Raw genomic sequence first — 22,972 nt, forward strand, 5'->3', positions numbered from 1 at the left:
AACACAAAGAGTGAAGCTGCCAATACACCACTCCAAACTGCACACTCAGAACAATACTTCTCTTTAGATAATTCTCAATGACTCTCAAGAAAAAAAATATTATCAAAGTCCAGTGAAGAGTTGTGAAAGAGCCGTATGGTTTCTTTATAAAAAAATGGGATGCAAGAGGTGCAGGGGTGAGGGGGTGCAGGAATGAAGGGTTCAAGGAGTGCAGAGGTGAAGGGGTACAGAGGAGCAGAGTGCATGTTTCTTAATTGGTGGAAAATAGAGGTGGAGTCAATGGTGGTACGGAAATTTTCAATAATCAAAAGATTAAACTTTTAAACCATTTATTAATTAAGGGTATTTTAGGAAATTGGAGGTGCAGGATGAAATGCTTGGAGGTGCAGGATGAAACACTCTATTTTGGCCCTATGAACTTTTTCTATGAAGGGCTTTTTGGTCCTATGGATTTTTCTGGCCCCAACCCACGTTGATCAGAGTTAAACCATAATAGAGGAGTCAAATTGACGAGTCAAGTTCTTTTCTCTCTCATATCTTAAATCTTTTTCAATTACTTATGGCTTCAAACTCCTTCAATCTTAAATTTTGATAAAAGTCACATAAAAAATATATATTTTAAATATATCAAAATTAATATACCTAACTATATAAAAACAATAAAAATTGTATACTATACTAGTATGAGCGGGTCATATAATTAATCAAAATAGGATAAACGTAATATCATTACTGAGAATTCATATTCAGAATATGCGTCTTGATCTAATGGCTAATATTTTTAATATATTTGGAATCACTAAAAACAGAAATAAATTAATTTGACTATATTTACTTTTAAAACGAAATAAATTTATAATCTTTAATAAAATATATTATCTGCATATTAAACTTGATAACTATAAAATTATATTAAAACACGTTTTCTATTACATGTACCATTTTGAGTGAGAATTTCTTATGACATATTTATCAAACTTCAAGTTTAGTTAATTATTTTTATCCTCGAGAACTTCGTTCAAGATATAATATAAAAGTTCAACTTTTCTTATGCAACATAAAATTTAAATTACGAAATAGATTTAATATGAGAGTGATTTTAACATTTTTTGGATGATATAGTTATTATTTATGTCTTACAAATAGTGTTTGAATAGAGTTACAAATTCTCATTATTTTTTTATATATTTTTCTAATTTTCCGGAAATATAGTTAGAAAAACATTGTCAATTTACCACATAAAAAAACAAAAGTTTTACTGAAAAAAAAGTGATTTTCAATAAGTTATTTAATGTAATAATGAATTAAAAAAGTGAAGTGAAAATAGTTGTTTTTACCTTCTAAATAAGGTGTATGGATATTTTAGTAATACTTTACCAACGCGACAAAATTGAAAAAACATATGAACTCCATTGACAAGAAGAGTACACGTGATAATCCTTGCTAAATTATGCTTCAAGTGTCTAAGTCTCGGGAAAACACGCCATCTTATTCCTTTAAACCACTTTTTCACCAAATTTTGTTCTATGTATCTCATGTTCTGGTTAGGTAGGAAAGCAAGTTACTGTTATCTTATCCCCCTAGAACTGTTGGGTAATACTGGGTGTTGTCATCAAGCATTTTTGGTACAAGTGGATCTTTTAGATATGATCTAAAATAAAATTTTTAAAACTGCAGTGACCCTATTGAGTGTTATTGTTTTAATCTGATCATCTGTTGCTTTTTTTCAAATACAGACTCCGACCATTAAAATCTCTTCAAACAACTTACTCCTCTACCACCATTGTGCCGCTGTGGTGTTCCTCTCTGTTCCCCCGACCAAAGATCACCTCTGCCATGTCATGTGTCACCCATGTTCGACCTTCCGAACATAGCAAATTCTAAGCGTAATGGTAAGGGTGGAGATTAAATAATGCATGTTAATAACAAACATCGTATGCTCCAAACACAAGCCCGTTTTGCAAAGGAAACAAAAGCCACATCATTCAAACACAGTATAGACATTCGGAGGTCCATGCCACATCTCAATTTGACAATGAACGGGAAAAAAAAGTTCAAAAATTATTTAAACATTCCATGGTTCATGCCGCATCTAGCAGGCTATAGTTTATCAACTGAACATGCTTTACCTGCAAGTGCAACACTCTGAAGCTCGTCCTTCCTAAAACAGGACTACAATAAATGATACAATGTATCAAAATGGCAACCTCAAGGTACACAGTTTACTCTCACAATCAAGGCATACAGTATGCACTAAATGACCAAAAAGAATTTGAAGAGTTTGAACTACAGCAACAAGGGGAGTTCAGAAAATTATTCAGTATCTCCATATCAGCATGCACATCCACTCCTCTGTTCATTTTCTGGAACTGCTGCCTCAGGAATCCCTTGAAAATATCTGCAATTGAAATTGAAATAAAATAGTTCGGAAATCAGTTAACAGCTATCTCCCAATAAAGCAATCTGGAAATAAAAAAATGCCAAACAGAATATGGCATGGGACTCCAAAGAAGGATTAATATGCATATTCAAAATAGCCAATGAAGTGATGTAAAAAATAGAAAACGTAACTATGTTTTATGGGATCAGGAAAAGTGCATAAAAAAGTGGGTGGTGATATCTATCAGCAGATTCGAAGGAGGCTTTCTCACCCTGGCTCTCACCACCGCTACCATCCCTGTTCCAACCTTGTAGTTCGGGAAATGGTCTAACAGTACAAAGCTTCCTTTCCATTATCCCCCAAAACAGAAACAATGCAGTAAGATATTCATCAACTTGTGTTAATATTTATATACTCGACCTCCTTGGCTAACAGTAGTAGGCACTTTGCATGTATATATACATACTTACATGCCTTTTCCCTATAGTTAAAAATTATGAATATCACACTAACCTAAAGACTGTTGTTTTCATTTTTCAAAATGGAAAAGCTAAATACATAAACAGGATGTGTAATATTGAGGAGCAAACTCCAACTATCTCCTACCCCTTTGTTCTATATGATTTTCATTTCAAACTGAATAAAAATATATATAACACTGACAATAACTCACAATCTATATAAAAGAAAATATTACTATAAGAATAAAGTTAAAAGCAGAATGTCATGCCCAGACATTCATAACATCTCATAAGAATACGGTTTTTTTTAAACATAATAAACTATTAGCTACAAAAGAAATATGTGAGGAATTCATATTTTTAACCAGACAAAGAAATCATGGAGCAGGAAAATGTTTGAAGACTCTCTACTAGACATTAAGACTCCATAAAAGACCTGATAATTTGGACAATCTATTTATCACAACATTAAAAATCTGTTTGCTTCAATAACTGAACATCGAACCCAAAATTGCATCTAGTAAATTGAACATCAAACTTCCTCAAGTATTAATTGAATTTAACATTTATTGACAATGGAAATTTGAACACCAAACGAAGCTTGATTGAAATGAGTATCATTTCCATAGCAACAAGATAATTTCTTAGTTTAATTGTGCCTACGGCATTGATACAAAGTATTGTTAGTATGTTGGAAATGAACCAGTCATGATAGGTTAATATCAAGCGACAGCAGTGTGTCATCAAGATAAGTGAAAGGGATCAAATATTGACCGTTGGACATTATATGAAGTGTCAAAGTTATAAGTTTACAACTTAAGGGTCAAATGTTCACGAGAAAAAGTTGCATGACTTTAACTTCTGATCTTAACCGCGCATGTTCTTTTCCTAAAAACAATTTCGGAACAGAAGACCATGGCGGGATATAAATGGTGACCTGATTAGCTGCAATAAAAAATAGAGCCACCAAGAACATTTGGCTCCTATAAATGAATATCAAACAAGTATTGCATTTTTACATCTTGAAAGTGGAACATCGATCTTAAGCATCAACAGAACTGAACATTTACTTTATTTGTTTCAGAATCTTCATAACTTTTTATCGGTATTGACATTTGACAGCAGGTTTTAGGTTGCTTCTGCTTTAGATGAATCCTAGCATTTTCTTCATTGCGTTTTATCTTGAACAACTTCACTACCATTTTTTTGTAATAAGAGTCTTCCTCATAATTACTTTCTCTCTGAACACTAGACACATATGATTTGAATGAAAATTTACTGAAGATCATTGGGTTTTTTTCACAATAGCTATCATTCCATAAATGGGTTTCATGTCTTGAAATTAGTAATATCAATGAAGTCAATGCTTCAATGAATACTTTGAATCTGTTCATCAACCTTTGTTTTTCAACCTCACCTTTTCTTCCAAACTCCAAAAATTTCAAAGTGGTGGTATATTACAATTTTTCATAGCTTTCACTAGAGACGGCAAAAACATGATGGAACCAACAAGTCAACTCATTTAATGCACCTTTTCTACCCCAGATTTGGAGGAAGGTGAAAACTCGTAACTTGGAACACAAGATGCTATGATTTGACCTAAAATGCAAAATTACACTTATATATAATATATATGAATAAAAACAACATAATTTGAGAACATTACCTCTACATCACAATATTTAAAACAAATTTAAATTGAAAAATCGTAATCATAATGTCATAATATTCAGATATATATTAATAATGTCATAATGTTCTAACAGTATAATCATAATGTCAAGTTAACCTATGTGGGTGACTCATCAATACAAAGGCAATACTTCTCATAATGTTCAAACACTTCTTCTCCTAGTTTCGTTTCCCAATACAAAGGCAATACAAGTTGATAGTTTAAGATGCAACTATATAGTTGCATGAATAAGATGCAGTTATTGGTTCACAAATTAAGAGTGCAAAAGAATATGGGTAAAGGTCAAAAGCATTGAATTTTTCTATCCATTATTTCTACTAGTTTCAATACTACTACTTCAATATAAAATTTTCAATTAAAAAAAAGAAAAATGACATAATCTATTTTCAATTAGTATGATACACACAAGAAGAAATGTCATCGTCTTTAGCCAATTCCTTAACAAAGAATCTGCAACTAGAAGAGAATATCAAAGAGAACTAAGAATAAAAAAGATTATCAAGAGAAACGGCTTCCATTGCATATGCCAACAATGGAGGAGTTTGGACATTGCAGAAGCTATGCACAATAATAGCAACTCAAAACATGTCATCAACATGGAAGTTGTTGTGAAAAACTGAAATTCTAAAAGAGAAAGCCTTAGATGGAGATATTCTTTCCGATGCTCTAGGTTTTAATGTGGCTAATCAATTTCTCATGAGATCATTTATTGCCTTTAATGAACACAACCTTTTAAAGAAAATGGATGAGTTTAGATATTGCCTGCATCAATGCCAAAAGCACATCTAAGATGTAGTCTTGTGATTGCCCATGAGCAATTAGGATTGACTTGTACAAATACAAGCCACTAATGTTTGGAAGAAGGGAGCAGATTTGGGAATTTCTTTATAAGAAACAGTAATAAAATTCACATTAAATAAAGAACTTAGGCCAAAAACAGAAATATGAGACATGAAACGCATACCAGTGAACCATTTTCTATTTCTATCACTTCATTGACATTCCAACAGTGATAGTCTGTAGATATGCCTTAATGCATAGTAGTTGTATATTAAATCTTAAACTGCAAGTGGTACTAACATCATTGACAATAGTTGGTACATGTCCGGTACAGTTATATAGTAGTACAACCTATATTCATGTGTATCTGCATGACAATCGAGAGTGAAACTTACATGTCTTGTTCGTGCTCATTGGCAAGAGCAGCCTTGGCAATACACAGGAATGCAGCATCAACATTGAAATCTTCTTTTGCGGATGTTTCAAAGTAGGGAATATTCCCTTTTGAAGCACACCAATCCTTTGCTTTCTTCTCAGAAACCTGCATGTGAGATAAATAAACATTTTACACTCAGAGGTAAAGTGAGAAAATGTTAAAGTGTAATAATATTTGCCTACCACTCGACTATTCCCGCCATCAATATCAATCTTGTTTCCAAGCAAAATAAATGGAAATGACCTTGGATCGGGTGGGTTTGCCTGCATCACAAAGATACAACGAGAACATAAATCTGAACAGAAAGCTTATCCAGCAAATTCCAACATTGGTAGGTTATAAATTAGGGTTAGACAATCTGTGAATGTTGTGAGGACACACTAGCTAATAGATGCATTTGTCCATGTGAAAAAACACCACACCCTAGACAATAGTCGAAGCAGCAAGAGATAAAGCATTTTGAAAAGGACAATAATTACCTGTTTGAGAAACTCCTCATGCCAGTTGTCAAGGGTATCGAAAGATTTCATCACATTAACATCATACGCAAGAACACAGCAATCCGCGCCTCTATAAAATGCAACCCCGAGACTTTGGAATCTCTCTTGCCCAGCAGTATCCCATATCTATCAATCAGACACAGAAAATAAACACATTGGAACACAACACAATCTTCACTACAAGCCTAAAACAGAAAAATTCAAAAGAACACTGAAATACCGTTGGAATAGGAAACGAAACCCACTTGTAGAGTGACAAGTCTGTCGTCAATCTGAAGCTCTTTAGTGACAAAATCAGCACCAATGGTAGCCTTGTATTGCTGACTAAACTTCTTGTGCACGTATCTAGACAGTTAGTTAAGGTCCACACAGCTAAATTCCAAAAAAAAAAAATAAGGGACGTAAAGAATTGTCAAGAACTATAAAAAATATCATCAAAATAACCAAAAACACAAATCTGATAAACTTTACAGATGCACTGGCTATGATTACAATTACAATTATAATAAATCATTGTAAACCAAAGTGAATCCGAAAAGCGGTGAAAAAACTGCGACACGCGGCGCGTGAGGATACTGATTCATCAACGAGGTCTTTCCCACTCTGGCAATGGCAAAAAACGAATCAGATAAAGCGTTTTCAAAAGCGGTGTTGCGGGAAAAACACCAAGAACGTACCCGCTATCGCCGAGAACAATGACCTTGAGCAAGGTTCGCCTGCGCAACGACATAGCTGCTTACGGTGGGGGCGCAACGCACTCGATTGTTCCTTCCTTCGCTTCTTTATCGAGGGATTTGATTTAGAGGTCAACTACGAGCACAAAAGGGGAAAACAAACGCCATTTTCGATCGCTTTCTGCACTGTTCTTGTACTAAACAGATTTCGCCAAAAACAAAAAAAAAAGGAAAAAGGGAAAATTAATTTTCCTTCAATGAATAAATTTCATGGACTAAAAAAAAACCGAAATAAAGTTTCTTCCTTACAGGATATTGGTATATCTCTCTTTATGTGGATGTTTAAAATTTAACTACGACAAGTTAATTATGGAATTTTTTTAATGGAAAGTTAATATATGGGGTGTCCTAAATTAAATTAAATAGATTAAAAAGGTAATTAAGTGAAAAATAATTCAAGTATAATTATAAGAGAGGTGTTGCGAGATAAAGTTACGAAGCGTGCATGAATGATGGCACATTGTGGGTGATCTATCAGATCCAATAATATCGCCCTGAGTTGTTTGGGAGAGAGAAGAAAAGGTATCATCAAAATACGATACACCTAGAAGATTCCATCCTAATTATTTACGTCAGAATTGAAATGGACTATTCAATCAAAAAATAATTAACAAATCCAGTATTTCAATTATTAAAATTACAAAATCGACTTCTCATTGAATTGATAAATCGGTGTAAATATTATTAAAAGCCACTTAAAAGTTATTTATAAATTTAAAAATTTATAAACATTAATATTTTCTTTAAAGTAAAAAAAAAAAATTATTGTTATATAGTACTGGACCTTGATGATGCGGTGAGTATAAAACAACATCGTCGTGGGCAAGCACACAAAACCATGATTATGCTAAGACAGCTTAAATAAAATTAATCAAGGATTAGCATATATAAGACTTAATTAACCAATGTCGATCCACGTAAGCCTTATTAACGTAAGTCACATTTCACAATATACACATGGTTCATTAATTATTATTCTATTTACAGTGTCCTGCGATACGTTTTGCTAATTTAACTTTGAAATGTTTTACAAACACTCTTAGTATCTTGACTTGAGGAGGACGAGTATCAAAAATGGTATTATCTTGGTTTTGAAACTAAGGATTACGAAAATAAATATATCATAAGTACATATTGACCCTCATAGAACAATTATATTTAAAATATATATATATATATATATATATATATATATATATATATATTCGTCTTAATAAAAATAGTTCTCTCTTTTTTATGATCAATATATCACTCAAATAACTCATTATAAGTTTGACTAAGATAAACTGAAAAATAAGTTATGTTTTATTTAAATTTATAGCTTGTGGACAATTTGTTGATAAAATATTTAAGTGAAATAATTTCTCATAATATTATGTTTTTGTTTAGTATGTTTTTGGAATAATATTGTTAAGTGATAACATCTCACTCGTTATAGTATATTAAATGATTTGATTTTATTATAGTATATTAAATGATTTGATTTTGAGATATATATGGTAAATGTTAAAGATGTCAAAGTGAGTCGATCTAACTCATTAGGATTGGCTCACCACAAAATATTTAACTTAACCTGTTTATTTTTGGTAAATCAAAAATTTTGTAATTGAGCTGGATCCACTTGCTAGTTGATTGGTAGAATGGTGAATTAGTGGATTGACCGATTATTTTGTTTTTTCAATTTATTTTATATATTTCGTTACACTAAAATTAAAGTTTTCACCTAATTTTTCAAATAATATAAAGATAAATTAAAATATCAATATATATAAATTAGTAAAAAAAAGTTTAAACATAAAAAACTATTCAAATATTATTGAATAATATTTTAGTACTTGAAATAATCAAATTGTGAACTTATATGATTAGAAGTAATAAATAATTTTAATGAAAAATAATAAATAAAAATACTAATGAAACAAAGTATTGTTGGTAATAAGTTACTGATAAATCTCTACATTCAATCTGACTTAAACTCATTTAATCTTATGTTAAGTAAGTCAAACTCACTTTAACTCAATAAAAAACTAATTATTTTTCAACCAACTCAACTCAAACTTTATGATAAGTGGATGATTTGCAAATTAAAACTCATTTTAAAAGGTTTAGTTAATGTTTATTAACTGCAGTTTCATTAAAAGCAACATCATATAAATGATTAAATCAAGCAATAAAAAATTAATTAAAAAAATTGTTATATAGTTAAATGATATGTGTTTTTTAATACACTTTATAAACCCAATAATGAATTACACATATCTAACTAATTTTGCCATAATAAAAAAGTAATAAATTTAATATTATATTAGAAAAGCGAATTTTAAGTTTAATACAATCTAAAGAACATTCAGTGCTCATATCCAATGCATCCAATATAAGAATAAAGAAAAACCAATCACGATGTTAATAAACTTTTATCACGTCTCAAAATATTATTCTTATCTTAATAGATTTAAATTTAAGTTTAAACAAAAGTCACAAAATCATCTTAAGATAAAATATGTATCTTTCTTATATTATGATTTTGTCATATATCACTAAGGATATGTGAAATCATATTAATGACACATTATATATTGTATTAATAAAATTAAGATGGCGATCAGGTATTCAATCAAACTCTCTCACATTAAAAGTCCTGATTTATGTAAAATAAATTTAAAATATAAAAATTAAATATTCAATTAGACATTTTCACATTAGAATATAATAAATTTACATTAAAATCTGAATGAGATGAGAAATTTGGAATACTCATAAAATGAAAAAAAAACGTGCTTAAAAGACAAAATAATTAGGAAATAATTAGAATTTCAAAACATAAAGTCGTTTTTAGTGGTAAGTTTTAACTATACGAGGTTATGCAATCATTGTCTAGTTAATGGCATTTCTATTAAAATAATATGCAGAACTTTAAACAAGATTGAATATTTATTTAAAAGGTTTTGGAACATGGTAAAACATTTCATTGAAAATCTTATATCGATATTATTTTATCAATTAGTGTAATATAAAGAATAATTGATATTTTTCAACTACTTTTAAAAGAATTCACCATACAAATTAAAGTATTACAATACAAATACAGAAATTAAAACATAAATTATATTATAATTAATATAAAAACATTTCAATAACAATTTTCAAATAATATGTATAATATAAACTAGGTATGTAGGCAAATCGATGGTGTAAGACTCAAAGAATAAATATGGTCTTAAAAATAAAGTTTGATTATTTTATTGTCTCTCTAATATTATTTGTTTTTCTTTGACTTTTTCTTAAAATTACGGTGATCTACCACATTGTTTGATGATAAGAGAATATCATAGAACTTACGGTGTTGAGATTATAATTTTATTCGATTAATTTTTTAAGCAAAGTTAATATTTTGTAATTTTTTATGTGTAACATTTAAAGACTCAGGATGAATATTTATTTAGTTAAAATTATTAGAATGTGACGGAATTTTTTGATTTGAGTTGTTTATATACAAATATTAATAAAGGTTCGTAGGTTAAGGTCTTTTGTTAATGACTCGTAATTTACGTGGGGAGCTTATGATTTTAATTTTTGTTTTCTCTTGTCCAAACCGTGATTTGTTTTCTGATGCATGGATTAGTTGGAGTGGATGAAATTCTTAGTTGTTTTGTGAATATATTAATTGATGTAAATGGCTTGTTGTGCTTAAAAGTGACGTGTGTAATTATTGCACATTTGAGATTTGTTTGTGTAAATATGTGATTGAGCACTTGTGAATGATTTTCTTTGTTTGGGTAAAAATATGGAGTATCAGTTATAATGGTAACAAAATAGTTTGGGTAAAAAAAGGTGTTCCATTCATATTCTTTTGTTTGATCTATTATACATTATTGTTTAAACTAATCTAAAAATTCATTTTGTAATACAAATTAGAAAAAAAAAAACGTTTCAATTTCTGATTAAAGGTATCGGTGAGTTTCATTTTTTCTTCTAAATCCAATGAACTATATTAATAATTACCGGTAACTTGTTTTAGAGACTAATTTATAAATTAATTATAATTTTAATTTTCAATAATGATTATTTTAATATTTAATAATTTTTAGTTATATAAATGGATATCTAATTTTTATAATGATTTTTGTCATATCTAAGGTTAATTATTTTTTTTTTTTGCAGTGAAATAACTCAAAACTAAATAAAACCTAATTATCTTGAATCGAATGGTATGGTAGGTTATTTTCCTAGAAAGGATTCCATTAATCGGATCATTAATCCACAATAAGCTTTGTAATTAATAAGTTAATATGTAGCACCGATTTGAGGTTTGAAAAACTGCACCGAACTGCAATACAGTGTTTGTTCGTGTCTTGACCATGGCGACTCAACCGAGCGATGCAGAACTCATAGTCAGCTTGCAAGCCAGGGTCAAGGTATTTTCCATTCAATTTCAGCCAATTGTCGATGTTTTTCTTTCTTAGCCTGTAGAGTTATTTTTATTTTCTGCTATTCGGTCTGCGTTTGCATCAATATATCCTAAATTGCTATTGTTGTTGTTTGTTTGTTTCTGGAAGCTCAGATAATCTTGAATAGGAAACCAGTCACAGTGTTTTGTTAGGTTTAGGTGGTTTTGTCTTGCATTGCAACTTTGACATGTTTTTTCCTACTGATTTGTGTTTCATACTATCAGGAGCTAGAAACTGAGAATGCAAAGCTGTTGGCTCAACTTGCTGATTGCCACAGTCATGAGGTTAGCTGGTAGACTATTTCATATTTTTGGTTGTATTTTATATTTTGACAATACTGGAGCACAGTTATTCTGGAAAAATTAACCATGAAAAGGAAAGATATACGGGAGGAAGCTGCTGTCTTCAATGAAATTTGTTTGAATCTGTGATGCAGATGGAGGAAAAATTACATGGCCCTGACGGGAAAGACAGGGAATCAAAAGAAGGCAACAGGAAATTCGAAAAGAAGACAGAGAAAAAAGAGTCAGGTTCCGTTCTGGACACTTTCTTTAGGGGAGTAGCTGTGGCACCTGTGACATGGGTCCTAAGAGATTTTTTTTTTTAATAAATAATGTCACGATAAATTTCTGTCTTTGCCCCGTTATGTTTTTTTGTCAAAATTATATTAAAATTTAAGTTATAAGTTCCAGTTTCTAATCTTCAGTAGAATCTCTGTACTGTGTTTGATGGTTGTCTTAACTTCTTGATCTCAGTGGTTTTTTACGTGTATATCTTGTTTCTGTTTTTCAGTTCCAATGGTGTTTTACTTTTAAATTGTTTCTTACCTGTGTATACGTGTTTCCTTTCTTTGGTGTAGCTACTATTAATTTTGTAAAAAGATCTACAAATTTAAATTAGCTTTTACATCATGAAACAGGTTATGACGCAGGGTTTATGAGCCATCACAGCAAGAGATACGTAGCTTTAAAAGTCATGTACTTTGGAAAAAGGTATATGCTATCACTGTAATATTTGCCTATGTTTTCTGTCTTAACAATTTGCCTCATAGCTACCGTCTTAGCTGTCCAGAGGTTGAGAGTCAAACCTTTTTCACCTCAGCCTATATCCCCCACCGCACCCAGTTGGAGCTAGGAAAGGATTTGCTGTTGTTTTCCATCTTATCAATTTCTGCTGAGATGCTGATCTATATTGAATTTTTTTTTATTCCTTATTATTTTGCTTTTTCGGTTCTTTAAACTTCTGGTGTATATTGAATTAAATTCAACATTATAATTAATATCAAGGTCTTCTAACAACCTGTGGATTTCAGGTTTTATGGTTTTGCGTCAGAGGCACAAATGCAACCAACTGTTGAGGTTTGTTTTTTCAGAAACCCAAGCCAATAAATTTCAATCTGCATAAATTGATCATGCATACCACGAAGCAGAATTTTCAATGTAATCACATTATTATTTGTTCCAGAAGAAGTATTCTGGTTGTCAACTGTGGGGATATGCTGTATGTCAACCATTGCATATGCTGTATGTGAATACCTCTGTTTATTTATCATTTGTCATTTTTCTTGCAGTCTGAACTTTTTAAAGCTTTTGAGAAAACAAGGCTATTAATTGGCAATAAGAAGGAGTCACAGTATTCAAGATGTGGTAGAACAGATAAAGGGGTTTCCTCTGTTGGACAAGTAAGTACAGGCGTGGAAGAGTAAAAAAGAATAGAAAGGAAGTGTTGTCTATTATGATACATAACTTGATTAGGAAAAGATAATACAACAAGTTGATCTTTTCCATTTCTGTATTAGGACATCCCCCAATAACAATCTTTGTGCTTCTTAAGAGTAAAGGCCTATATGGAAAATGCAATGCTAGAAAAGATAAGATACTTTTGTTGAGTGCCTCAACAGAGATAGAGAGGAAACTTCTAAACTAGTAAAAACATTATAATTAACATCGAGACTCTTTATCTTTGGGTAAGACCTATGTATGGGGATTTATACTTTGCTGATTCTCAATTGACTTTATTCCCTTCCACTCTATCACATGCAAGGTTCCATAATTTCTTGGGACCTTTATTTTTCTTGAAACCTGGATTAAGAGAAGTAACTGACTTGGAGTTTCTGTTATTGTTGCTAGACTCAATTCACTTGTATTCTTTAAATGGTAAAAATAGTTTGGAGCCTTTCTTCTGGGGTGTATATATGTAGGTTATTTATCCAATTTCCCATCAAGTCCCCAAACCATGAGAACTTATCTTTAAATAACCCTTTGGAAATCTACACTTCCTTGAAAGGTTTAAAGTCTTGAAGCTGGACAGAATTTCTTAGTAAGACGAATAGTAATACTGTATCACTGAAAGTATGTAGCAGCTTCATTGACTGAATATGGATTTATCTACTAGTTGGTGTGGCTGTGCTATTGTGGGGTTGAAATGAAAAATAAATATTTATGCCCATTGTAGAGTTCCCACTTCAAATAGAGATAAAACCATCATAGTCCTTATAAATATTGGGTAGTCCTCTCCTTACTAGCTGCATGTAGAGTTTAGTTAGGTCCAACTAAGCCTAAATTAGAGGAAGTTATTTAGGACCTCTTAATTTGGGGCCTCCTATTAGGTTATGGTTTGGAGAATATGTATTCTTCCTGTCTCTAGGAAATTGTGTTCATCTAACTAAAACAATAAAACCTGAAAACGACAATGTAAGTGTTCCACAATCCTTAATATATTATTGTTTATAATCTGTTCATAGTAAATCGATTACAAGGTTGTTTTGTTGTTTGAGGAAGTTGGAGGAAAGGGAGAGGGATAGGGAGAGCAAGAAGGACATTTGAGGAATTTGTAAGAGGGATCTCATGGCAAACAATATCTCTTAATATTTAGCCTTTAACCAAGCTTAATGGTGTACATGACCTTAACACTTTTGTAGTTGTATTTATTGTACGAGGTCATTGACGTGTGTAGGTTAAAAGCTAGTGCCAAATTTCTAATTGTTATATTCCACTATTTTACTGTTGATAACTGGAACTTCGTATAATCTGCCAGTTCATTGTTTAATTGGTTCTGATGATAGCAACATCTTGAAGCAGGTGATAGCTCTTTTCCTAAGATCAAACCTCAAGTTATCTGCAATAAATAATGGAAATTCTGGAGAAGTTGTTTTGGATGAGAAACATGGTTAGTAGAATAACTTTTTAAAAACAAAAATTCTTTGTTGCTTGATTTTCATAATTTTTTAGTGGACTTAATCTCGTTTGATTTTCTTTGTTTGTTCGCTTTTGCATCATAAAGTGAATCTGGTAGAGCATTGACACTTGGGTGATATAAGAGAAGAAAGGAGGGTGAACCCAGTGAGATTTGGGTAGGGGTGGAAGAGGCGGGATGGGGGGGCGATGTGAAGGGCGTCACATGAGGGAAGAGGAGCCCAGAGAAAAGGTTATAGAAAAATTGTATAGGTTTTGAGGGTAGACCGCACAGCTGTATTGTCTTTTTTTTTGTTGCTTCAAATGTTCTATTTCCAGTCCTTTAACTTTGTGTAAGGAGCCTTTTATCTCTTTGTTTAGAGCTAACACTAAGAATTTTCAGTTTATATTGGAGTCACATTTAATCAATGAAGCGAGTTAATGCTTGTGAAATTAGATTTGTAATGTTGAATCTGATATTATCATTAATAATTACTTTCTTAATTTTGCTACAAAATTTTATGTAATAAATTTACAACTAAAATTCAAGTGACCAAACACTATAAATATGTGTACGGTCAAGGGTAGTTTGTGTTGCTGTATTGGTGACTGGATTTTATTTCCTGCATTCTCTTTTCTCTCCTATGAAAGATTAAATTTATAAATAACACCAACAACACCAATTACTTATTCTGAATTCCACACCATCAGTAGGAATGTCCTTCTCTTTGAAATTATAATTCTGGCACAATCCTCCTAGTTGAGCTTACGTAATAATAATCATCTTTTTTCTTCCCCAGCAGGAGAAGGTTAATTCAGTGATGTAAGGAAAATTGAGTTTTTCATGATATTTTAATCCTTATTTCTTGTAGTATTAGTTTTAAAGTTTTAGAACCCGACTTTAAGTAGAACAGGATGTGGGGATCTATGATTGATGGTCATCTATCTTACTATTATGAATTGAAAATGTCACGTAGAGGTTTATTAAGTTTTATTATATGGTAATGTTAGTGACAGCTATCATGTTTAGTACTGACCACTGACACCTTTTTTATGTAGAAGGGGAAATAGATTATGTTAGGGTGCTAAATCGAGTCCTTCCAAATGACATTCGAATTTTGGGCTGGTGTCCTGCTCCTGTTGATTTCCATGCAAGGTTTGTATCTATTCTTTAAAATTTTGGCTTCAATAGTTATTAGTTATTTATTTTATAATTATGTTTTGCTTGTTTTGAATTTTTTTTTTGTTTCTTAAAACTTAAAAGCAATGGATATATTTATGTTTTTTGATTAATTTATTATGTGGAATTTAAATTCAGATTAGTGTTTTGTTGCTATGTTTTAAGTTATGAAATAACACTTTGTTGAACTAAAATGAAGGTAATAGGTTTGAGTATCATTACCCAAGTAACCCATCAGGTATCGGAATGGATGCTAAAGTTAACATCCACATGCTTATGCTTTAACAAAAGGTTTTACCAGAATTAGATTACCGATCCCTTGCATAAGCACAGTGGGCAAAGATAAAGGGAAACAATTTCAATGCAAATATAATAATAAATCTAAAAGATAAAAGTAGGTGGGGAAAAATTAAAGCAGAGATGGGCACTTGTCTGGGTAGTTTTATTATATATTTGGATGGGCTGAATCAAACATGAACAATTTTTCTTACGTTATTCCAGTTGATGTTGCAAATCAGCCTAGTGACAACTGAAGTTCATTTTAGTGATCTGTAACTATAACATTAGTGAGTTAGAATTTCCATTTTGGAGGGAGGAGGGTTGCACTTTTTAATATTGTGGTGGTTAATATTGTATTTTGATAATAAATTATTTTCAAAAGCCCATAATCTTGTTCGGGACTGCCAGACAAATGCACTTGGAACTCAGCTCATTTTAGAGTTTTTCTTTCATGGGCAAGTGGATTATCTATTTTAGTTAGATCAGAAATAGAGAATTTTTCATTTCACTTTACACCGTAAGTTGATACAGATGGGGTAGTATTAAGAAGTGAGCTTTAAACCTAACTCAACCCTAAAAAATCGGCTTGTAAGGTGAGGTTTACACCTCACTTATATATAATAATTTGACCTTATATCTAGTCAATGTGGGACTTCCAACACACCCCTTTACGCCGAGGTATAGACATCTCGAGCGTGAGAGTAGAATTAATGGGTGATCGATAGTGGCCCGACAACGGGTGGAACAGAATGCCCACATAGATCTCGCTAGGATAGGCTCCAACCTGGCTCTGATACCATATTGAAAATATGACTGATTTTATTATTCTCAATCATGAAAAATACATTCTCATATCCTCTATTTGTAATAATCTAATTCTCCTAAAAAGGGAAATAGGGAAATTAGGTAAACAAAATAAAATAGAAGATTATATATCTATTTTCTCTAATTAGGAAGATTCTAAAGATATCTTCTCTAATTATAACACTCCCTCTCAAGTTGGTAAGTGAATATCAATCATTCCCAACTTGCCTACAAGATTTTGAAATCTACTCGGAGGAAGCCCTTTTGTAGAAATATCTGCTATTTGAAGTTCTGTAGGAACATGAGTTGTAATCACAAAGCCTATGTCAAGATTATCTTTGATGAAATGTCTGTCAATCTTAATGTGTTTGGTTCTGTCATGCTGACTGGATTATGTGTTATGCTCATGGCAAACTTATTGTCATAGTGTAGTTGCATCGGGTTCTCCACTTTGACTTTAAGATCATCCAAAATGATTTTCATCCAGAGTCCTTCACACATTCCTTGAGCAAGACCTCGAAATTCAGCTTCTGCACTAGAACGGGATACTCTATCTTGCTTTTTGCTTCTCCATGTTACCAGACTATCTCCAAGAAACACACAATACCCAGAAGTAGATTTTCTGTCAGTAATAGAACCTGCATAGTCAACATCAGTATATATCTTCATAGTCAATGTGTCTTCCCTTTTGAATAATAGCCCCTTTCCTGGACTTGACTTCAAGTATTGGAGAATTTTGTCAACTTCTTGCATGTGTCTCTCTCTTGGATCATGCATAAATTGGCTCACTACACTAACTGCATAAGCAATGTATGGTCTTGTGTGTGATAGATAAATCAATTTTCCTACCAATCTCTGATATTGGGTCTTCTCTACAGGAGCACTTTCTTCACTTCCAATTCTGTGATTCTGTTCTATAGGAACTGTTGAGGTTCTACATCCCAGCTTTCCTGTTTCTTTGAGGAGATCAAGTACATATTTCCTTTGACCAATAGTATTGAGACAAATCTTACCTTTTATGGACAGAGTACATGATCCAGAGGGCTTACTCATTGATTCAACCATTGCTTTCAAGCGCTCGAGATCCTTTAATGAAAAAGTACTCTATAAATCATCCCATATTTCTTTTGCAGAAGAATGAAACATATAATTTCTACTTATCTCAGGAATCATGGATTGCCACATCCAAGTCATAATTAATGAATCTTCATTGTCCCAAATTGAAAAATGAGCGTCGTCTGGTCCTGGCCCTCCTCCATTTATGTGATCAAGTCTTGAACGACCCTTGAGAGCCCTTCGAATAAATTGGCTCCATTGTAAGAAATTCTGACCATCCAACCGACAGGTAGCCCCTATATTTGGTAGGTCATTAGGATCCAAAGGTATAATTTTTACTTCAGACATCCCGTAGAACGCAACCAGGAGTCTCCAGTGACCTTTTCCGAGACAACGACGGCGTGTGGGTCACACCGAGAAAAGGAGCAAAACTTAAAACTCAGATCTACTCAAATATAGGCTGGGTCGTCACCGTAGGAGGCTCCGACGACCCTATCTGTGGCAGCAGCGGCAAGTGGGTCTCGTCAGAGGTGGGCGCGTGGGCTACACGAACCAGCGACGGTGGCGGCGCGTGACGGCTTCTCTGACGGAGCGTCTTCCGGCTTTGTGGTCGCCAGTGTTGGGCGGATCTTTCTGCCCCATCAACGACCCCAACCGGCGACGGCGGCAGCGGCGGTGGTCGGACAGCTGCGGCAGCGCGACTGTGCAGCGGAACGGAGCTCCAAGATCGGGATCTCTGACACCAAGTTAAGAAGTGGGCTTTAAGCCTAAATCAACCCCACAAAACCGGCTTGTAAGGTGAGGTTTGCACCTCACTTATATATTATAATTTGGCCTTATCTCTAGTCGATATGGGACTTCCAACAGGTAGGATTGTGACTCAGGCTGGATTGTCTTTATTTACTGACACTAACCTTCATCTTGTGAAGATCTTGCAATAAATAATTTAACTCTTTGCTTAATGAAGCTTCATATATTGAATTATTCTATTTCGTTTTCCTGTTCCATGTGTGCTTTGTCAGGTTCAGTTGCTTAAGCAGGGAGTATAAATATTTCTTCTGGAAAGAAAAATTGAACATCCCGGTAGGAAATCAATTTTTCTATTCAATTCTCTAATTTCTTGAACCTTGTTTTGTTTTTCTTTTTCTCTTTTCTGTTTGCAATCATTTCAAAGATTTTAGAAGCACGTGAACTGTAACACTTCTCATCTATTCATGTCCCATTAGGCTATGGAGAGTGCTGGAAACAAACTTGTTGGAGAGCATGACTTTAGAAACTTCTGTAAAATGGATGCAGCAAATGTGCACAACTACAGGCGGCACATCACATTGTTTGAGATTTCTCCTACCGATGTGAGGTTAAGATTGGTAGACATTTTTCTTACTCTCATCCTTGTGTTTCTTCGGGTGCATTTTTACTGGCAAGAAGTATGTAGGAAACAACACTTAAAATTATATAAATTGGATGTTGCAAATGTGCACCACTGGTGTTAGCTTATCTTAATATTCAATATATTTTGTTAGGCTAAGATTAGTGGAAATTTAACAAGGTTTTTTGATTGAAGTCAATGTTTTTTTCCCCATTTACCTGCAGGTACAATGGTAATCAACTTTGGGTGATTAAAATAAAAGGCAGTGCTTTTCTATGGCATCAGGTTCGCTGCATGGTTGCTGTTCTATTCATGGTTGGCAAAGGTCTTGAATCTCCAAATGTGTGTACTTGACACCCTCTTATATAAATCAATTTTAAAATTTTAGTTGTTTCTTTATTGATTCTGTAGAATTTAAAAGTGTAGATAATTTTGTTTGATTGTCACAATAATGAATCTTGGCTCTTCTAACATTATTGTAGATGAATGTGGCAATCAAACAAAATCATGAAATTCTGTTGTGTAAAACTAGAGTTGGTGTTAGGCATGTAAATAATGAGGAAGAGTGGAATAGGTATTATAGAAGGAATGATAAGATATGGAAGGTTTATTGTAGAAGGAAAAGTAAAAGGAAGCGGTGAATAAAGGAAGGAACAGAAAAGTGGATGCAGTGCTGTCCGTTGGGAGTTGGTCTATTATAATTAGACCCATCATTCCCTTGGAGGGGAGGACGATAATTTTGTAGTTTGAGCTTTAGCTCTTTGTGAAGGAGAAACCCTTGGAGGAAAGGGTGATTTCCTATTTTGTGTTCTTTTCTGTCTATTCAATAAATAAAGAATATTACTCTTCTTTCGGGTTCCCATCAAATTAGTCCGACCTACCAGATTCAAAAAGAAGGGGTAAGTTTGGAAAGTTTGGCCAGCAAGCAAGGAAGAGTTATGGCAGAGATGAAAACAAGTTTGTCTATTACCAAAGAGATCCTACCGGACTTGAGGGAGATTAAAGAACTTCTTCAAGATATCAAGAAAGAAAAGAAAAAGGTAAAGACTGGTTTGGGTATTGTGAAAGATGGCTTGCAGGAAATAAAAGAGATCAAAGATCTTCCTCCAGACGGAGGAGACAATTCAACCGAGCAGGAAAAGCAAAGAGCAGAGGATGCCTTTGACAATAATGGACTTAATAATGGTGAGAAAGAACCACTTTGCCCTGGGGTTTAAAGGGTGGAGTTGCCCACATTGGAAGGGAATGACCCCCAAGGTCAGATTGCAAGGACAGTGTTTTGGAAGTTCAAAAAAATCAAAGGATCAACAAAAGTACATCCAACCCTTATCAGCATGGAAGAAAATGCAGTCCAGTGGATAATCTGGCTACAAAAAATCAAGAAATTTTCCAAATGTGGGGAGAATTCAGGGAATGTAGAAGAGAAGGAAGAACTGTGGCAAGATCTCAAGAAAAGCAAGAAACTATCCAAAGGGGGAGAAAACTCAATTAATGTTGAAGAAAAGATGGAAGTAAGCTGTGTACATGGTAATAGATCAAATGAGGAAGGAGAAGAAATGCTAAAGCCCTGGACTACAAGAGCCGAGAAATATTTTGAGGTTCAAAAGATCACCTCAAGGGAAAAACTGGGTTTGGCTTCCATCAGCATGGAGGAAAATGCAATGATAAATTTTGAGGGTGATGATAAAGTAGATAAGAACAAGGAACCAGAAGCAGGGGATGAATCACATGATTTATGTTTACCAAAAAGAAGTTCTGACTCGGGTGATAAATCTGATGATCAAGAATTTGAATTCTTTACCTGTACGAAAAAAATTCATTGCAAGCATTTTGCCTTCTGAGATATATGAAGACGCTCTTGTAGGGGTTACTTATCAACATTCTGCAAATTTGACTCGTGTGGAGGCTGGTGAATATGGGTGATGGATATGGGTTTATAGGTAGTGAGTAAAGGTACTGATATTGAAGTATGTGAGTTTGGAAAAAAACTATTGTAGCACCTATGTTAACCTACTCGATGTTATCCTCAGTTCCTCAGTGTCACCTTGTCTCTTTAATATATATATATATATAAAGAGTCATTGCATTACATTGCAATATTAAATCCTAGGAAAATTTATCTCTGCATATGGATTTCTTATTTTGCAGTTTAAGATAACAAGTTTTCATGCTTAAACTTGAAGGTGATTGATATGCTACTCGACACTACTAGGATCGTAAGGAAACCCCAGTATACTATGGCTACAGAGGTTCCGTTGGTTCTTCAGTGCTGTGAATTTGATGACATTAAGTTTATATGTTCATCAGGTATTTCTGATTTGTAAGATTTGAATATGGTGGCTTATTGGTTGGTTGGATTCCTTTCCGCAGATTTTACACTACTTAGTTAACATATTAATGCCATAAACTTTGGTTGAATATATTTAATTGATTGCATATCTAGATGCTGGAGATGCTTTGCGGTTACACTTGGTGAATGAATGCCAAATTTACCAGCTTCAAACTACAATCTTTCACGAAGCTCTTCTTAACTGTGTGCCTCTTTCAAATGGTGCTGCAAATGCGTTAGCAAATTACTTTTTAATTTCTTTTATTTATCGTGAATCCATTATCTATTTTGCTTATAACCCTTCATTTTCCAGATCAAAGCTTGCTGCCTTTTCAGGCAACCAAGAAGAAAGTTTCCCATGTTCCTCTTATGTCACGTCCTACTGAGCGTGAGTTCTGTATCCTGAAATATTTTTTAAAATTATTTAAAAATTACTTAATGCATGTTATAAATGGAATATGAATGATTTGTTTTCTTCCAAGCTCCATACCAAATTTTTTTCACGAATATACTTCTTGGCTCCTCTGATCTGACTGCTTTCTTGTTTAATTAAATCTAGCATCATATGAAGAACGCCGTGCCAAACTCAACACAGTTGCATGAAGATTTCGTTGGTGAACTTTGTTATATAATGTGTTTGGGTGAGCATTTGCATACTTAATTTTGTATGGCTTTTTAATTTTGTAAAATTATTTTTTGGTTAAAACTTATAACTGAGTTTGAAGGGTGTAATTTTAGTATAATGTTATTTAAAACTTTGGTAAAAATAATTTTTAGATGCGTAAATTGTCAAAAAAGGGTATCTATACACTATTAAAGTAATTATAATATTCAATTATGGGATTACTTTTATCCATGCAAGCACTATGGGATTTTTTCCACTGCAAAAGTAACAACGTGCTTCCATCAAAACCATGATTTGGAATGCTTAATTGATTCTGCACAATTTTATCGAACACGGCAAAATGAACAAGGTATATTTGCACGTGGTGAGTAAATTTTAGGTTTAATGTTTCAACAGGTCCCTGTTTCCGTCCAGAATCTGAAATAGGACCTTTTCTTTTTTGGCGTTTCAATTGGGTCCTTATTTTTGTAAAATTGAATTAAATAGGACCTTTCCGTTAAATTGATGAAACGGCGTTAAGTGTTGTATGACCTGGTATGCTGACAGTGTTATTTTTAACACACGTGTTATTACGTGGATAAATTTTATTATTTTAAATTTTGAATTAAAAATTAAATTAAAATAGGGGAAATTCAATTAGGGCAAAGTTGGCAATTCAATTACAGAATCTCATTCTTTCTGCAAAGATAATGTATTCCGACGACGTCTCCTCTTGGACCCCATGT

The 22,972-nt window shown here is 33.0% G+C and overlaps 2 protein-coding genes across 9 annotated transcripts; one reads left to right on the forward strand and one right to left on the reverse strand.

Annotated features, from left to right (window-relative positions):
* Positions 1-1,999: 1,999 nt before the first annotated feature.
* LOC108326450 (ras-related protein Rab7) lies at positions 2,000-7,393 on the reverse strand. 6 transcript variants are annotated; one of them, XM_052874698.1, is made up of 9 exons: positions 7,234-7,393; positions 6,928-7,121; positions 6,827-6,853; positions 6,496-6,595; positions 6,230-6,376; positions 5,933-6,013; positions 5,710-5,855; positions 2,652-2,725; positions 2,000-2,398 (listed from the first exon to the last, which is right to left on the reverse strand). In XM_052874698.1, the coding sequence occupies exons 2-9, from the start codon at positions 6,978-6,980 to the stop codon at positions 2,235-2,237; spliced, it is 792 nt and encodes a 263-aa protein (XP_052730658.1). In that variant the 5' UTR covers positions 6,981-7,121; positions 7,234-7,393; the 3' UTR covers positions 2,000-2,234. The 6 variants fall into 6 exon arrangements, with proteins under 6 accessions (XP_052730658.1, XP_052730657.1, XP_017415452.2 ...); XM_052874697.1 differs by lacking the exon at positions 7,234-7,393 and having other exon boundaries at positions 6,928-7,218; XM_052874700.1 differs by lacking the exon at positions 7,234-7,393 and having other exon boundaries at positions 2,259-2,398; positions 2,572-2,725; positions 6,928-7,218.
* A 3,818-nt stretch (positions 7,394-11,211) lies between these two features.
* Positions 11,212-22,431, forward strand: LOC108324082 (uncharacterized). Of its 3 annotated transcripts, none has more exons than XM_017556893.2 (15): positions 11,216-11,399; positions 11,657-11,716; positions 11,869-11,962; positions 12,352-12,424; positions 12,745-12,790; positions 13,003-13,113; positions 14,513-14,600; positions 15,668-15,761; positions 18,947-19,007; positions 19,151-19,281; positions 19,518-19,635; positions 21,477-21,600; positions 21,737-21,844; positions 21,936-22,010; positions 22,182-22,431. In XM_017556893.2, the coding sequence occupies exons 1-15, from the start codon at positions 11,343-11,345 to the stop codon at positions 22,223-22,225; spliced, it is 1,284 nt and encodes a 427-aa protein (XP_017412382.1). In that variant the 5' UTR covers positions 11,216-11,342; the 3' UTR covers positions 22,226-22,431. The 3 variants fall into 3 exon arrangements, with proteins under 3 accessions (XP_052731164.1, XP_017412382.1, XP_017412381.1); XM_017556892.2 differs by having other exon boundaries at positions 11,217-11,399; positions 15,665-15,761; positions 22,182-22,430; XM_052875204.1 differs by lacking the exons at positions 21,737-21,844; positions 21,936-22,010; positions 22,182-22,431 and having other exon boundaries at positions 11,212-11,399; positions 15,665-15,761; positions 21,442-21,576.
* Positions 22,432-22,972: the final 541 nt, after the last annotated feature.

This window comes from Vigna angularis, chromosome 3 (genome assembly GCF_016808095.1).
Source record: "Vigna angularis cultivar LongXiaoDou No.4 chromosome 3, ASM1680809v1, whole genome shotgun sequence".
NCBI lineage: Eukaryota > Viridiplantae > Streptophyta > Magnoliopsida > Fabales > Fabaceae > Vigna > Vigna angularis.

What these genes read in the sequence shown, in the direction of transcription:
- LOC108326450 (XM_052874698.1), bottom strand. Translation starts at nt 6,980, where the DNA reads ATGTCGTTGCGCAGGCGAACCTTGCTCAAGGTCATTGTTCTCGGCGAT. An exon ending in ATTGTTCTCGGCGATAGCGG is followed by an intron (nt 6,854 to 6,927) that starts GTACGTTCTTGG and finishes TGCCATTGCCAG; the next exon opens with AGTGGGAAAGACCTCGTTGA. An exon ending in ATGGCGGGAATAGTCGAGTG is followed by an intron (nt 5,856 to 5,932) that starts GTAGGCAAATAT and finishes TCTCACATGCAG; the next exon opens with GTTTCTGAGAAGAAAGCAAA.
- LOC108324082 (XM_017556892.2), top strand. Translation starts at nt 11,343, where the DNA reads ATGGCGACTCAACCGAGCGATGCAGAACTCATAGTCAGCTTGCAAGCC. An exon ending in GACAGAGAAAAAAGAGTCAG is followed by an intron (nt 11,963 to 12,351) that starts GTTCCGTTCTGG and finishes ATCATGAAACAG; the next exon opens with GTTATGACGCAGGGTTTATG. An exon ending in AAGAAAAATTGAACATCCCG is followed by an intron (nt 19,008 to 19,150) that starts GTAGGAAATCAA and finishes ATGTCCCATTAG; the next exon opens with GCTATGGAGAGTGCTGGAAA.